Raw genomic sequence first — 14,083 nt, 5'->3', positions numbered from 1 at the left:
CATATGCGAAAACGGTGCTTGTGAATCCGAGGATGTTCAAACTCCAAGGGAGGGAACGCGTTTCTGGATAGAACAGTCTTAGCCAGCGCAACATGAGCCACACCGAAAGGCAGAGGCAATCCAGACGATTTGGTGTTTCTGATGAATCTCAAAAGAGGTACAGGGTTGGCTGATACGAGCAACAGATCATCAGCAAAGCAGTCATAGACTGTCACTTCTCACATACCGCAGCCCATATCATCTACACTATAGCGCCGCTATGAGATGGCCTGCATCGACTATATCTTAGAGGCAGCATATAATATCACGCAACATATACTTACTTTTCATCCCTTATGCTCGTCTCATTCACTCAAGCCTCATTGGGGTCTAAAGTACTTTCCCCTCCTGACTATGAGATGCAAATTAAACTTGCCCCTCTCACCAAAACAGCCTCTGAACACAAGTTGAAGCCATTGAGATGCGGCGGCACCACCACCTCAACAATTCATTGGACGAAAGGTGTTTCTCACAGGTAAACCGGGTAAGAAATTTCCATAGTAGGCAATCCGAATAATATGCATCTGTTCGCGTAGAGAGTTTTTGAAAACCACCGTCTCAAGCCCGTCTCTCTAATTCTCGTTAGCCCATCCTCCGGCAAAGGGGCCCGACCCAAAGGCGCTGCACCGTCTCAACGGGTTCCTCCCGTCCACGTTAACGTCTCTCCGTCAGTCCAAAAGGAACACAAGCGGCGTCGCGGACTGGATGCCCGACTGGTAATTACCCACATCGGGTAGTCATCTCCCTTTTTTTTTCTTCTGCTAGTGTGAAAAAGGCTCTGCTTAGGCTTATTCTGCCTTGGAGGCAGCATTAGAGAGTAGACCATTTGATGGCGTCAAAAGACAGATCAAGAGTGGGTGGGTGAGAAAAAAGGCAGCCAATTACAGTGGTTTGGTACCTGGATCTTATTCCGCTGCAGGGACACCATGCAACCCTGGTTTTTCTTTTCATCCCCATGCATTTTAGCTAAGCCAAACATTTGGAAATTAATGAAATGACTTCAGGTGGTATCCACGACATTATCCATCAGCTATTACGTCGATGAGAGAACAACTTCCAAGGCACAAAACAAAGAAACATTTAGCCGTTGATTCATCCATCCATGATCCCAGCGAACTTAACCAGAATGAGCTAACCCAAGTGCACCGAGTCCATGTTCCTGGGGCCGTGTTGTGTTGCATAGCGCTGCTGACGTACCATAATAATATGAATGGATGAGTCCGCGCGGGTTACCTGTCCAATCTCGATTTTATCACGATTACATTACTACTGCATTCCCAGCGATTTGAAATCGATTTATGCGGAGGGAAGACCGATCAGCTCTGGTGGAATTCTGACCCTTGTTGCTTCCGGTGAGCTTCTGGTCAAGTTCGAATTCTTGGATCTACATGGAATCGAGATGACACGCAGGGATTATGTAACTGTCCACTCGTCTCGCTCCGTGCTCCGTGATTATTTCGTCTCGTCAACGGAAGAATCTCTGCGTCTGCCTCGCGCTCGGCGATTTCTTGATAATTTCCACTGGCTTCAGGGGGAAATCCCAACACGCAGCATCTTCAGTGCAGGAATGACTTAAGCGTGGCGAAATAGCCTGACAAAAAGGAAACCTCAACGTTTTACAAACTCCATCTCACTGCTTTAGTGCAGACTCAGTTCAGTCAAGAAATACCACTCATGCGGGGCATCTAAGCCTCTGCTAATCTCTCTGTTCTGCAGCTACAAAGTCTAAAAAGTAAACATAACATTAACCTAAGATCGGAAATAAGACTGACCTTGACGTGACTTGGTCATCAACAGAGCGCGTTCTTCTGGAACCCTTTGAAGAAGTCGGCTAAGACTCCCCGCTTTTTGGGTGTAAACCTTGTCAGTGGGATGAGCTGGACCGTCAAGCACGAGGCATCCATCGACAAGTGCATCTTTTAGGCGAAGGAGGCTTGCTAGCATTCGAGTACGTATGCTGACAATTGCTGAGCACAGATTAATTGAAGGATCGCGAGGCTTGGACAGTAGCTCGCCAGAGTTGCGTATTCCATCGAGATGTAATCAGACGTCCTTATGATATGAGATTTCACATTCCAGCTCAGAGACTATACAAGACATGCGTTAATAGCACGTGAGACAACTTGGAAGAAGCGTACAGGAAATCATGCATGTTTCTGAGATCCATACTAGATGCCGAAGCTCATCTCGGTAACGTCCAAATTACACATGCCCACTCCGAACCACCGGGTCATGATCTGTTCCCCCGTCGTCATCACCCGCCCGTCGCCCAGGGAAGAGTGACATATTCTGTTTATGCAAATACAAACAAACCACTATACCACGCGCGTTCGTGTCGTGTCTCGATATGATGACCGAGGCGCAGCCACCCCGAACTAGCAACCCAACGGATCACGCCTCATTCAATACTAAAGAGTCTCGTCTCGTTCAAGAGATCCAGATTGCGCAGGCAAAGACAACGGTTCCCGTCTTGGCCTGTCGATAATAGAGACAGTTGAGGTGAAGCTAGACTCGAAGTGAACGCAAAGGGTCATTGCCGAGTTCAAGGTATTTCAGCTGAATTCCGTCCAACCCCGATTCGCTCGGGAACGGACGTTTCAGTCGTCAAATGGCAAATGTCTTTTAGTACGAACTTCAAATGAAGGGTCTTCAATTTACTTTGGTTATCGTGGCTTGGTATCACCATTTAAGCCCTGAGTCCAGTATTCTGGGATTTCTGGTTGCATACTGAGCGACCCGGCGGCCTACCCGGGACCTCATGATATGGATATCTGCATGCATCAATTAACCCGTGACTTGACACAGCTGCAATGCCCAGAGCCAATTGTTTTTCAAGCCACTGTAATCATCCAAATAAGCTATTCATGCAATGTTGAGATCGACATCAGAATTTGGAAATAACGCCAGCGAGGAAAGGGCAGGCGGAAACGCGGGACGGAAGTAGGGAGAGTAAGACATTGTCTCCGCTCAGACCTGAGACTGTCCGTGTCTCTTTTGCTTTTTGCCTTCCCTTGCCTTGTTTCGATATCAGACTCCTGCATTGATCATCTTAATACTCTTCTTTAAGTAATGTCAGGATTTTGGTCTCGTCGTCCAGCCAGCGAGAGGCGCAGAATCAAGCACATGGCTGTTATCGTTCAAGGGAAAATCGTAATATCATGCAGCTGAGCGGCGTCAACCTCACGTGCCAGGGCGCGTAACGCTTGTTATCAAAACAAAAGCAAAAGTTAGAAAGTAAATACCAAAAAGAACATGTCACCAAAGGCCGTCAATTTTGAGCGCAGCTATGAATCGAAACCAGAATCTCATCATGGGTCATGGCTTCAGGGTAGGTTATGTCGAAGCATGGACCAGCACAACACGTGACCAGACATCAAGCTCCTCATCATATCACTGCTCGATGACGCCAACTGTGTTTCGCCCGCACCACTGAACCCTCCGACGCCGACGTCGGTTCGGTTCAAGGGGCACTCGTCTACTCGTCTCACCTGCGCATCATCCTTGAGGCATTACGAGCCGGAGAAACTTGCGCCGCCATCCGCTCCCGGTTTTACTTATTCCCAGAGGGAATGAGGTCCAAGCTTCCCCCAAGCTCTTGGAGGAGTGAGATGTTACAGAGCTTGAAAGAGAGCTCCGTTCGTCCTTGTTGACTCGACAGCTGCTGACAAGGGCCTGTATCAGCCCCTCGAGAATAGAAAACCAAAATGGAAACCATTGCACTGTGCCTTTCTCACGTTGGTTCCATGAATCACTCGTACAGCACCTCATCAAACGAAACAAAGGCGGAAGAAAGGCAACGGCAAACAAACAAAAGGACCCAGTTCCCGGCGAGTATGAATTTCCGAGACACTTCCACCCAGCTCTAAGCCTGGGCTACAATGTGAAAGTCCTACGTCACATATCCGGCGAAGCTGTTTGTTTGCCCAGCCACTCGGACGGAAGTTAACTGGCGTCCCCAAGCTCTCTGTCTCCCTCACTCTCTCCTCAAGCCTGCGGCCATTCCCCCGCCTTTTGCATTTCCTACAGTCCCTTCTCCTCTTGTTCCTTGGTACTAAGACGGGAGAGGCAAAACCCAAATCCGAGCCATCGATGCTTTCCGGGTACAGCAGATAAACTCGGCTAGCGCCCTCTTGATTGGACGCACGTCTGTTGCGCGTCTTGGTCGCCCTGATCGGACCTGATCTGGTGGTTCGCAAGCAGCCAGAAGCTTTTTGCCTTGCAGCGTAATATGGCATGGCAAGGCAAGGTACTAGGTAAGGTAGCTTACCTCCGGGTAGCTTGTCCACACCATAGCTGGGCCACCCAATCCATCCTTCGATGACAGGCTCGTGGGACTATACTTCTGGGCGTCGCATTGTTTCCCTGCATTCCCATGTATTCATACACGAGTCTCGTTAGTGATGTCCGTACATAGTGTCGTGGAGTGTATCCAGTGATGTTGGGATGACTGTAACGACCGCAATTGGCTGGATTGAGAGCTCTCACACAAGCTCTCGGGCTGTCTGTCGCTCCATTGTCACTGTAGCTGTTGCTCTCGCCCTCCAGCTCCAGCTCCTCTCCTCTCGCTCTTGTGTAGTGCGCACGCGCAGCCTCTCCCACCCTTTGCCGTTCCCACTCCCCCTGGATCTCTTTCTCTCTCCTCTCTTCTATTCTTGCTTTACGTAGCTTCTCTATCTCGTGCTGTGCCTTGTCTACCTTTAAAACCCTCCTCTACCCCCGAGAGAAGCGCCCTGATCTCCTGAACCTGTCAATCGCATTGTACAGACTCCCGTACATCACACAGACCAGTAACCATCACCATGTCCCGCAAGAGAAAGCAAGAGGAGGAGGAGGAGCTCGTCTCCCTCCCTGAAGACGATGATGGTGAGGAGGAGGAAGAGTGAGTACCATTTGCCTTCCTTTTGCATGTTACCTTGTTGCGATCGTCTTTTTGAGGAGCTCTCGATTGTCCAATCGCGCGCATTTTTATCGTGGCGCTATTCGTTGCGCGACCTACCAAGCTGCGCGCGCAGGGCTGATGTCGCATGCCACCACAAGATGCGATCCAATGCGATGCGAACCATCTCGCGATTGAATCTATCCCCACGTGTCATTTGCGACATTTTCCGATCGCAATCTGATTCTCCTTGCATTTGGGATTGTTTCCTGTTGCGCGATTTCGCGATCGAAACATGTTGTTGATTGTATTTTGGTGATGACGATTGGCTGACAACATGTGAATAGGTACGTCTCCACCGCAGACGAAGAAGAGCAAAGCGAAGAAGACGAGGACGCTGAGGAGGAGGAGGAAGATGAGGAAGATGACGAAGCTGATGCAAAGGGTGAGTTATTATCGATGTTCTGGAAGAGCTCGCCACCAATACATACTTCCATCCCTTCCATCGATTTTGTCCCATCTATCAGTTGGTCTCTTCCAAGAGCCTAGCAACCAGCCTATGATATCCAGCCAAAATGCTGACCACATCATTTCAGCCGAGCCTCCTGTGAAGAAGCGTAAGACAGCCGAGGCAGACACCAAAGAAACCAATGGCGACGCCGAGGAGGAGGAAGAAGAGGAGGAAGAGGGTGACGATGACGCTGAAGCTGAAGGCGACGAGGAGGACGCCGAGGGCGATGAAGACACTGCCGATGTCTCCGCTCCAGCCAAGGACGGCGTCAAGACTGCTGAGGCGCCTGCTGCTGCTACTGAGACCCCAGAGCCCAAGGCGGTTACAGCTGGTGGTGACGAGTAATACCTACGAGGCGACTCGTGTATCGTATACCAATCCGTCCCTTTTTACTCCATATATCTTTCAACACATTGAATTATTTCTGGATATTATTGCTTGGAGTGTCACTATCTCTGAGTTGTGCCATGGTTGAGTGTAGGTTGATATGGGTGATGATGGAGTTTGTGAAGTCATTTATTCGTGATAACACCCTTCTCCCTGTGTACCAATCCTTTATCATCCCCTTTACTAACAAGTCAGTATTATATTCATGATCATGCACCCGAGCACACACAGATCTAGCCAAGGCAGATCAGATCTTGATCCTAATCTTGATCTACCCACGCACGCAGTGTCCACTTACCGATCTACCCATTTAGATAAGGTTTTTGGAAATAAACATCGAGACGTTCTCTTTTCCCCCAGGGGGGATGTCATGAAAAAAAGACGCAAAACCCCTGCCATGGTGTTGTAATTGGTTCAGAAGGCATGGGGGACTCCGCAACGGGTAGGGCTGAGGGAAGGTTGAGGGTTTGGCTGACGGTCATGATGTTTATTCTTGGGGTTGATAGGGGGTGTTGTCGTAGGAGACGTATATTTTCTTGGGTGTTTATGGTACGTAGGTAGGATGAACCTGTGAAGCCCTTGTGAAAGAGAGGATTGAGCAGAGGCATTAACGAGTTGTAACCTGAGGGAGAATAGAAGTGTATGAAACGAATAGAGTTACAAACTATTTGAAAGAGACGATATCCTCTCAATGGCTGCTGGCCAGTTGTCGAGGGTACAGCACAGCACTCGGGAGTTGAACTGTCAAGACGTTGATCTTAGCTGACGAGTGCCAACACCACCAAATAACGGGGGCCACGTTTGTCCATCAATTACCCCAGATTCTCTTAGTTTCTTAGAACTGAGCATGTACCTAGAGGAGACGTTGGGAGGCAAGAAAACATCAGACCCTGATATATGGTGTCAAAATGAACTCAGCAAGAGGTATCCTAAACTTATGCTGATTTACCTAAGTCTTTTTATCATTGAGGATCAAGGTCCTGAGTTTTCTTTCCTCCACTAGGTAGAGTACCTACCGTAAGATCATCAATGAATACAGCAACATTAGCCGTTGCAGGGTGGTCTGATGCGATCATCGGTTGCTGCATGCCAATGTCTGTACCACGCGGCATGCGGCAGACCTAACAAGGTCAAGCCTCAAGAGCAGGATCTTGCTTTTCACTTTGAAGTCATGTCATGATAACCTCGGTCGATTGGTTCTGCAAAACAAAAATACAACAGTAAAAGTCTGAATTACCTCTGAATGATGGCATGAATACTACACGGTGACTCAACAACCGGATCTCATTACCCAAGAGGCTACCAACACAAAAAGACAGCGGATTCTATTCGATTCGACTGGACTCGGGGCTTCGGGATTTGTCAGAGTCTGAGGCCGGCTCGTGACCACTTGCTTCAAAACTTCACAGGGCGCAAAGCAAAACTAAACATGGCCTTTGCGAAGGAGGCTATTCCCCACGACTTGAGTCTTGTTCCAAGGCAAACGAGATTGAGGTTAGTCAACGATACCCCATCCTACAGGGATCAGCCCCGCCTGAGAGGGCCTGTTAGCGTCTGGGGATAAACTCAGGCCACCCCAAGGTTTTTTTTTATCCTGTCAAGTTCCGCTCTTGTATTAGTTTATCGCGACGACACGACTTTGGAGGTTATGGTTGATTATATTCTTCTGACTCGGTGAGAGTTGAGGTGTAAGAGTATTGTCTCTCTTGCTGTCTATAACAGAGACACAGTAACGCTGTGACGAAACTCTTGCAGAAACGCTCTTACGTGGCTATTAGGTAGCCAAGGGCCCGGATTTACTAACAGAATGCCCATCCTTGACAGGTGCCAAGACCATCTCGTGTAGACCATTGGCCTTTGCGGAATACTCTTGACTCAGGCGTGTAAGTTATCAATCTTTACATTGGTTGGTTACCCATTGCATCTTTCCCCTTCCAAGCTTCACGCCCATGCTTTAAGCGAAGGATAACGAGCACCTGAACTTGTGATGCATCACATTGGCCCGTCCCTCCCTCACCCTCACCCTCACCCTCTTACTCCGGTCACGGCTCCTCAGGTCCGAGGCCGTCTGTGTCCTGGCTGTGCCAGAACTATGTGCCATGCCATACTATGGTATTATTCCGTGCCTCTTGTCTCCGTGTCGTAATGCCATGCCATGCCCCCTTGGCCCATCCTCCGCTTCTTTTCATACTTTGGCACCACCCTCGATGGATTAGTTGGTGGTAGTTATGCATGGTCGTATTTTTCTCTCTTTTTGCGAACGAGCATTGGGTCTTGGCAATCTTTTCGAGTTTTTTGTGCCCTAGACTTCTGTTATAAAAGGGGACCTGTTCAGCCCAGGTTTGTAGTTGTGAATCTTTATCCTTCTCTGTATACCCACGGTCTTCCCGTCTACTGCTCTCTCTCCCCATCACGCAGAAAAAGCTAGACGAGAGAAACGGAAGAAATCACAAGGAACAGAAAACAGAGTAGCTACGTTATGGCTTGCGGCTTGTCGACAGCAAGAGACATCCGACCAGCCTCGCGACTACGAGTCTGCCGCCTTCTTAACTGCCTATAACAAGAACCCCCCCTTCCTTCTTTTTTTAAAAAAGACCCTCAGCCAGCAAAAAGACAGAAAAAGCATAGAGAGAAACCGAAAACACTCTTCGGGATCGTTGTTCCACTCCCTTCTCGTGATGACGGGGTTCAAGGACAACCTCGTGCTACATCTAGTATTTGCGGATAACCGTTAAACAAAAAAACGCGGCCTACAATGATGATGAGCTCGACTTTCCTCGAGTCCGCCGGCGACGGAGACGGAGCTGCGCGCTTTGGACGCATGCCCGATGACTGGATGAACGGTATCGATACTACCGCCATGCCTTTCTCCAGCTTAGATGCCCCCTACGAGGCTTCTACAGTAAGTCACTCTCAACTGCCCAACTCACAAGAGACATGTCTAACTCCCTTGTCAGCAGCAGAACCCTCTTCAGTCTCCTGAGACGCCCAGTCTCGATAACACCGTCTTCCCCTCCCCCCTAACAGACCTTGCCTACCTTGACCGTTCCTTTGGAGACTTCTCCCCCAACGGCTACGCCATCCATTCCACGACACCGGGTCAATTTCCCGTCCATCCTCCTCATCGCACCTCATCCGCCTTCTCAGAAGGCTACGACCTATCCACAGGCAGCCCATCTCTCGGCGCCGTCTGGCCAGCTCACGTCTCTCCGGCGGCAACATTCCTACCCACGCCGCCCATGGCAGACGAGCTATCACCGGCTGAGTCTGAGCCTGAGGAAGATAACCAGGATGACGATGAGGACTACGACGATGACTCGGAGCCAGCGAGCAAGAAGCGCAAGCGCTCAACGGCAACAAAGACAAGGGCAAAGGACAAAGACGGACCTAAACGTAATCCCACCCAGCTCCGCACTGCATCGCGTGCTCCCAAGAAGCGCGTTGTTGCTCAACCTAGACATCCCAGCGAGACTACAGAGGAAGTCAAAGCGCGGGCTGCACACAACCAAGTTGAGCAGCAATACCGCAAGCGTCTCAATACCCACTTCGAGCGTCTTCTCGCTGTCCTCCCTGCTCCAGGCACAGAAGGCGGTATCGCCAATGATCGTCGCGTGAGCAAAGCCGAAGTGCTTGACCTTGCTCGTGAGAGAATTCGCGCGCTGGAGAAGCAGACGGCGAGGTTAGAAAGAGAAAGACGAGAGCTCCGGGGACGCATTGCTCCCGACACACGAAGGTGTTTGGTTTAGAGATGTTCAGGTAGTTCTCTTAGGTACTGGATGGGTAAAGGATATGGATAAAAAGGGGGTTGGCGTAAGGTACCTAGGCAAATGATCGGACATGATGGCGAACATGGAACAACAAAACAAAAAAACTGCGGATCAGATCATTATTTATTAAAAAAAAAGTATTAGAAAAACACAAAAAAACAAAGTATGCTTGGATTGGATGGTTAAAGGTTAGCGGTCACCGGTTAATGGGTTTAGGAGTTGCTTTGACATCGGTACTAGAACTGAAGTTTACGCATTGGAGGATGGATATCTTTATGTTGACCTTTTGAGTGTGCAAACTATATGCCCGGTGCGATTGGTTAGATACTTAATCTCAGCTGCTTGTCATTTTCGTTTAAACCTGATGTTCAAGGATGATGTCTCACTGCCTTGCGTATTGTCCAAGGACTCATTCTCAATAAGCTCGATGACGTTTTGAGAAGAGCCCGCAGGACCTTGACACCATAGTCGAGTGTGATTGAACCAATAATCACGTTCAAGAGCTCCTAGGCCGCAATTTCTGGTAACTGGTATCGACTTCGAAACGAAGATGGTGTCTAGCTTTTGCCAAGGCATACGTAGCAGGGCTTTCCGTGGTTGGGATGAGCTTGATCAATTCTACATGGTAATTAAAAATGGCAGGACAAATAAAGAAGATACATTTAGTAGTTAGTATTGCTAGAACCAGGCAAGACTGTCGTTCCAAGTAGTGTCACGCCTTGAGAGTCCAACCAGAACTTACATGAATGAGGGAGGTAGAAGATTGTGAGATAGAGGTACTGGATGAGCCTAAGAAAGAGGTTCAGAACTGCCAGGTGTGACCTTTCCCCGACTAAGGAATTCATTAGATATAGTGGGTAAAGGTTTGTGATAATTCGATGAAGATGCATCTTCATCAAAGGGTATTAGATCGAGAAGTATAGAAATCTATGAATCTCTTCAACGCCAAGTACTTGGCAAACCGCCCCCTCTCCTAGATCGCTGAACGCCAATAAAGTAACAAGATATACGTCTTCAACTCTCATAGCTTAGCCTTGCTCTCTTTTTGCTTCTCCTCTTCCTCTTCTTCTCTCATCACGGCGGCAACACTCTGCCTAAACTCCTCCGCCAAAACCACCGCCTCATCATCATCCAACTCTTCTCTCCTCCCCCTACCAAACATAGTAAAGCTCTCACTAAACCTCCCACTGGCTCTAATCTCCGGCCTGGGGATGATGTGAAAGTGCATATGCGGTACGACCTGCGCAGCAGCAGCCCCGTTGTTCTGCACCACGTTCCAATCTTCAATGCCTGTCGCACGAGCCATGGCTTTTGATAGAACGCGCAGATAGCGACCCAGGTGCGCGGATTCAGAAGCTGTCACGTCGCTGAGTTTAGGACGGTGAGGCCGCGTACAGAGAAGTAGATGGCCGCGACTTAGCGGTAGAATGTCGAGAAAGGCGACGAGAACTGGTGTTGAGAGAACGATGAAGGAGGCGGGTGATACAAGCTCTGGGTTGATGAGTGAGGATGTTGATGGTGGTGGATTTAAGGGGTCGAATGGCTCAAAGGTGGATGAGATTGTGCAGAAGGGACATGATGATGTCGGAGGAGCTGAAGGATCAAACATGGTCGATGATCTCCTCTAGATGTGGTTTATGAGCTGATGTGAACTTAGATATGTTTGGGTAAAGAGTGAAAGAATTGAGTGAAATTAATGACGTCGATGTTGAGGTTGATGATGTTCCAAGTTCATGAGCGTGAAGAGATGGTACCGAGGTTGAGATGATGGACCGGGGCTTGCCAGGAACTGGAGATCGGGAACTGGGGTGTTTAATTTAGTGCATCTAGTGGAGGTTAATCTCTGTGGGGTACTTCAACTGCCCGCTAATGGAACGCTTGCTTCTTATTCAACATTAGCTCACCGGCTTGAGGTCAGCATGAGAGAAGTGTTGAGCCATGTCCTTGTCATAAAACTGCGTGGGCACTGTATCTCAAGATTGAACCATGGGAGAGCTTGAGAAATATTTGCTTATCGTTAAGGGTAACTTGTACTCTGATACAGTCACTGGCCTGTGCTTACAAGTCACCATGAGAATAGGATGCATTGCATACTATCTATAGACGGGAACAAGATAAAGAGGTCCTTATCTGAGCTATACTTGGGTGATATAAGCACTCCCTGGGACAGTGCATCGCCGAGAAATAGTCGTGCTTTGGTTACAACACAGCCCTGCCACGAAGGAGATGATCATCAGCGACGACATATGAGCAGAAACGAAAAGAAGACACCGTATCGAATATCATCACTTCGAGTTACATTAGACCTCTCATACATAGCAGAAGCCATAAAAACAAAGCCGAGCACTTAACGCCCAGATCACCATAAACGCCGTTCTTATCAAAACGGTACGTACCCACTCACCTCCCACCAGGACACTCACCGCCCAATTCTGCCGTCCAAACTTTCCCATCACCGCCCTCATGACCAATGCCACCTCCAATCTTTTCCTCACCACCAAAAAGACATCCATAACCCAACCACCACCCAAACCAACAGCCTCAAAAATGCCCCGTGAAGAGTATCAAGTCCCCACCGCCAACGCCGGTCAGCGCGGCGGCACCCGAGACGACCACCAAGTCCGTCACGTTATGTCCTATATCTGCGGCGACTGCGGCGGCAGCGTCACCCTCGGAAAGGATGCCACCGTCGCGTGCCCTCACTGCGCCGGCCGTGTTCTCTACAAGGAGCGCACCAAACGGTATGTTATGCGATACTGGTGGTTTTTTGAGACGGATCGAGACTAACGTTATTGTAGAATGGTTCAGTTCGAGGCCCGATAGACATACCGACGATGATTTTTATACCAAAGAAAAAAAAGCCTGCAAAGCATAAAGACGAGAGGTGTTGTGGCAAACTTGATATTTCGAGATGGGAGTTTAGGGGTCTGGGAATTACGTCGAATGAAAGAATAGACAATGCGACACGATTTGCGTGTGACGAGTTACAGTCTGCGTGATGGATTGATTACTTCTTTGTTTCCTTCAAAGTCGCCTTGCGATATCTACCCTGCATAACTTAAACCGTGAACTAGACAAGATCCTTATGTAAACCCCAAACGCCGCTATATGCTATTTTCCCCTTATTGCTGCTTCTGTTGGTTGTAGAGATACTTTGCGAAACTTGCATCCTTCATGACCGAGTCCTCGTTATCGTCCATGGCGGCTGAGTATCGATCTTGGAGACTCTGCTTCTGAGCCTCTTCGTCGGAGTCAGTATCATTGTCGTCGTCGCTGGCAACGTCCACCTCGTCTTCTTCCTTCTGTGCGACTGGTAGACCACCGACTGACATGCCCTTCATCATTTTGTCTAGCTCCTTCTCTCGTGCAGCCTTCTTTGCCTCCTCACGCTCTGCCCTCTTCTTCTCAAGCTCCGGGAGGTAGTCGCGCAGAAACTCTTGCTTCTTCTCCTCAACGGCCTCGAAAAACTCATCCACACCAGTACCTAGTCGCGAACTCACGCCGACAACACTCAGATGCGCGTAGAACTCCTCCAACACGAGACTCATCGAGTTGAGCAGGCTGCCCATGTATCCGCTTCCACCATGACCGCCACCCTCTGCACCACCTAGCTCATCCGATTCCTCATCCTTTCGTAGCGCTTCCTGGAACGCTTCAAAGTCGGTCATCCACTCCTTAGCAAACGCCGCATCCTTGACATCGGTCTTGTTGAAGACGAGAATCATGGGAAGCTTGGTCTTGTAGAGAATGGAGCAGGCGTAGAGCATGTTGGACATGAATGTCGAAGTGGAGGCAGTTCGTGGGGTATCAATAACGTAGGCGATGACTGTAGGGAAAGAAGACGCAAGGGATTCAAGAAGAATGGTTCCAGAGGCCGACCAGACAAAAACTTCGATCTGACCAGGCGTGTCGACTAAAATTCTATCGATGGGCTTGCGATCGGGCTTCTCGGGATCGGGCTGGGTGCGCTTCTCGAGCAGGTTGACGACCTGATCAACCTTTGTAGCGAAGAGATTGAGCGAAGTGAGAATTCCGCCGTTGGGGCCAAGGTTGTACTGCTTCATGACCTCCTCATAGTTGACCGAGTCTCGAATATCGATGTTGGACTCGAATGGTACAGACAACACAGCGGGATCGAGGTTGATGACGTATGGAGGTTGATCATTCTGATGGAGGTGAGCGTTGATACGTCGCATGAAAGTAGTCTTCCCAGATCCTAAAGAAGGGTTAGATAAGGTTGCGCAACGATCAGCACTGTAACTCACCTGCCATGCCGACCACGACAATAGCGACGGGAGGCGAAGACGCCTTGGAGGCTTCGTCTGTGGAGGCAGATGCCATATTCAGTTATTTGCCCTTATTACTGAAGACTGAGGTTGATAAAGTGAGTCCTGGGCTGACGGTGAGGCAGAGCGTGGTGTTTAGAAGGGTATGGAAGGAATGAAAAGTGACGAAATGGAGACCTCAAAATTTTGGGCGCGGTCAAGTCGATGTGGATGCCCC

At 49.2% G+C, this 14,083-nt stretch overlaps 5 protein-coding genes across 5 annotated transcripts; 3 read left to right on the top strand and 2 right to left on the bottom strand.

Annotated features, from left to right (window-relative positions):
* Positions 1-4,838: 4,838 nt before the first annotated feature.
* On the top strand, positions 4,839-5,771 carry FMAN_12800 (uncharacterized protein; the record flags this gene model as incomplete). The annotated part of the gene is made up of 3 exons (XM_041823285.1): positions 4,839-4,918; positions 5,263-5,360; positions 5,512-5,771. 3 exons carry the CDS (start codon positions 4,839-4,841, stop codon positions 5,769-5,771), a joined length of 438 nt encoding a protein of 145 aa, XP_041688880.1.
* A 2,797-nt stretch (positions 5,772-8,568) lies between these two features.
* Positions 8,569-9,559, top strand: FMAN_12799 (uncharacterized protein; the record flags this gene model as incomplete). Its single annotated transcript, XM_041823284.1, has 2 exons — positions 8,569-8,715; positions 8,771-9,559. The coding sequence occupies 2 exons, from the start codon at positions 8,569-8,571 to the stop codon at positions 9,557-9,559; spliced, it is 936 nt and encodes a 311-aa protein (XP_041688879.1).
* Positions 9,560-10,601: 1,042 nt separating this feature from the next.
* On the bottom strand, positions 10,602-11,189 carry FMAN_12798 (uncharacterized protein; the record flags this gene model as incomplete). The annotated part of the gene is made up of 1 exon (XM_041823283.1): positions 10,602-11,189. The coding sequence occupies one exon, from the start codon at positions 11,187-11,189 to the stop codon at positions 10,602-10,604; it is 588 nt and encodes a 195-aa protein (XP_041688878.1).
* A 938-nt stretch (positions 11,190-12,127) lies between these two features.
* FMAN_12797 (uncharacterized protein) lies at positions 12,128-12,403 on the top strand (the record flags this gene model as incomplete). The annotated part of the gene is made up of 2 exons (XM_041823282.1): positions 12,128-12,321; positions 12,379-12,403. The coding sequence occupies 2 exons, from the start codon at positions 12,128-12,130 to the stop codon at positions 12,401-12,403; spliced, it is 219 nt and encodes a 72-aa protein (XP_041688877.1).
* Positions 12,404-12,702: 299 nt separating this feature from the next.
* FMAN_12796 (uncharacterized protein) lies at positions 12,703-13,921 on the bottom strand (the record flags this gene model as incomplete). Its single annotated transcript, XM_041823281.1, has 2 exons — positions 12,703-13,796; positions 13,846-13,921. 2 exons carry the CDS (start codon positions 13,919-13,921, stop codon positions 12,703-12,705), a joined length of 1,170 nt encoding a protein of 389 aa, XP_041688876.1.
* Positions 13,922-14,083: the final 162 nt, after the last annotated feature.

Source organism: Fusarium mangiferae (assembly GCF_900044065.1).
Source record: "Fusarium mangiferae strain MRC7560 genome assembly, contig: FMAN_scaffold015, whole genome shotgun sequence".
NCBI lineage: Eukaryota > Fungi > Ascomycota > Sordariomycetes > Hypocreales > Nectriaceae > Fusarium > Fusarium mangiferae.
Note: the sequence above shows the minus strand (reverse complement) of the source record. Positions and strands in the feature narration are given on the sequence as shown.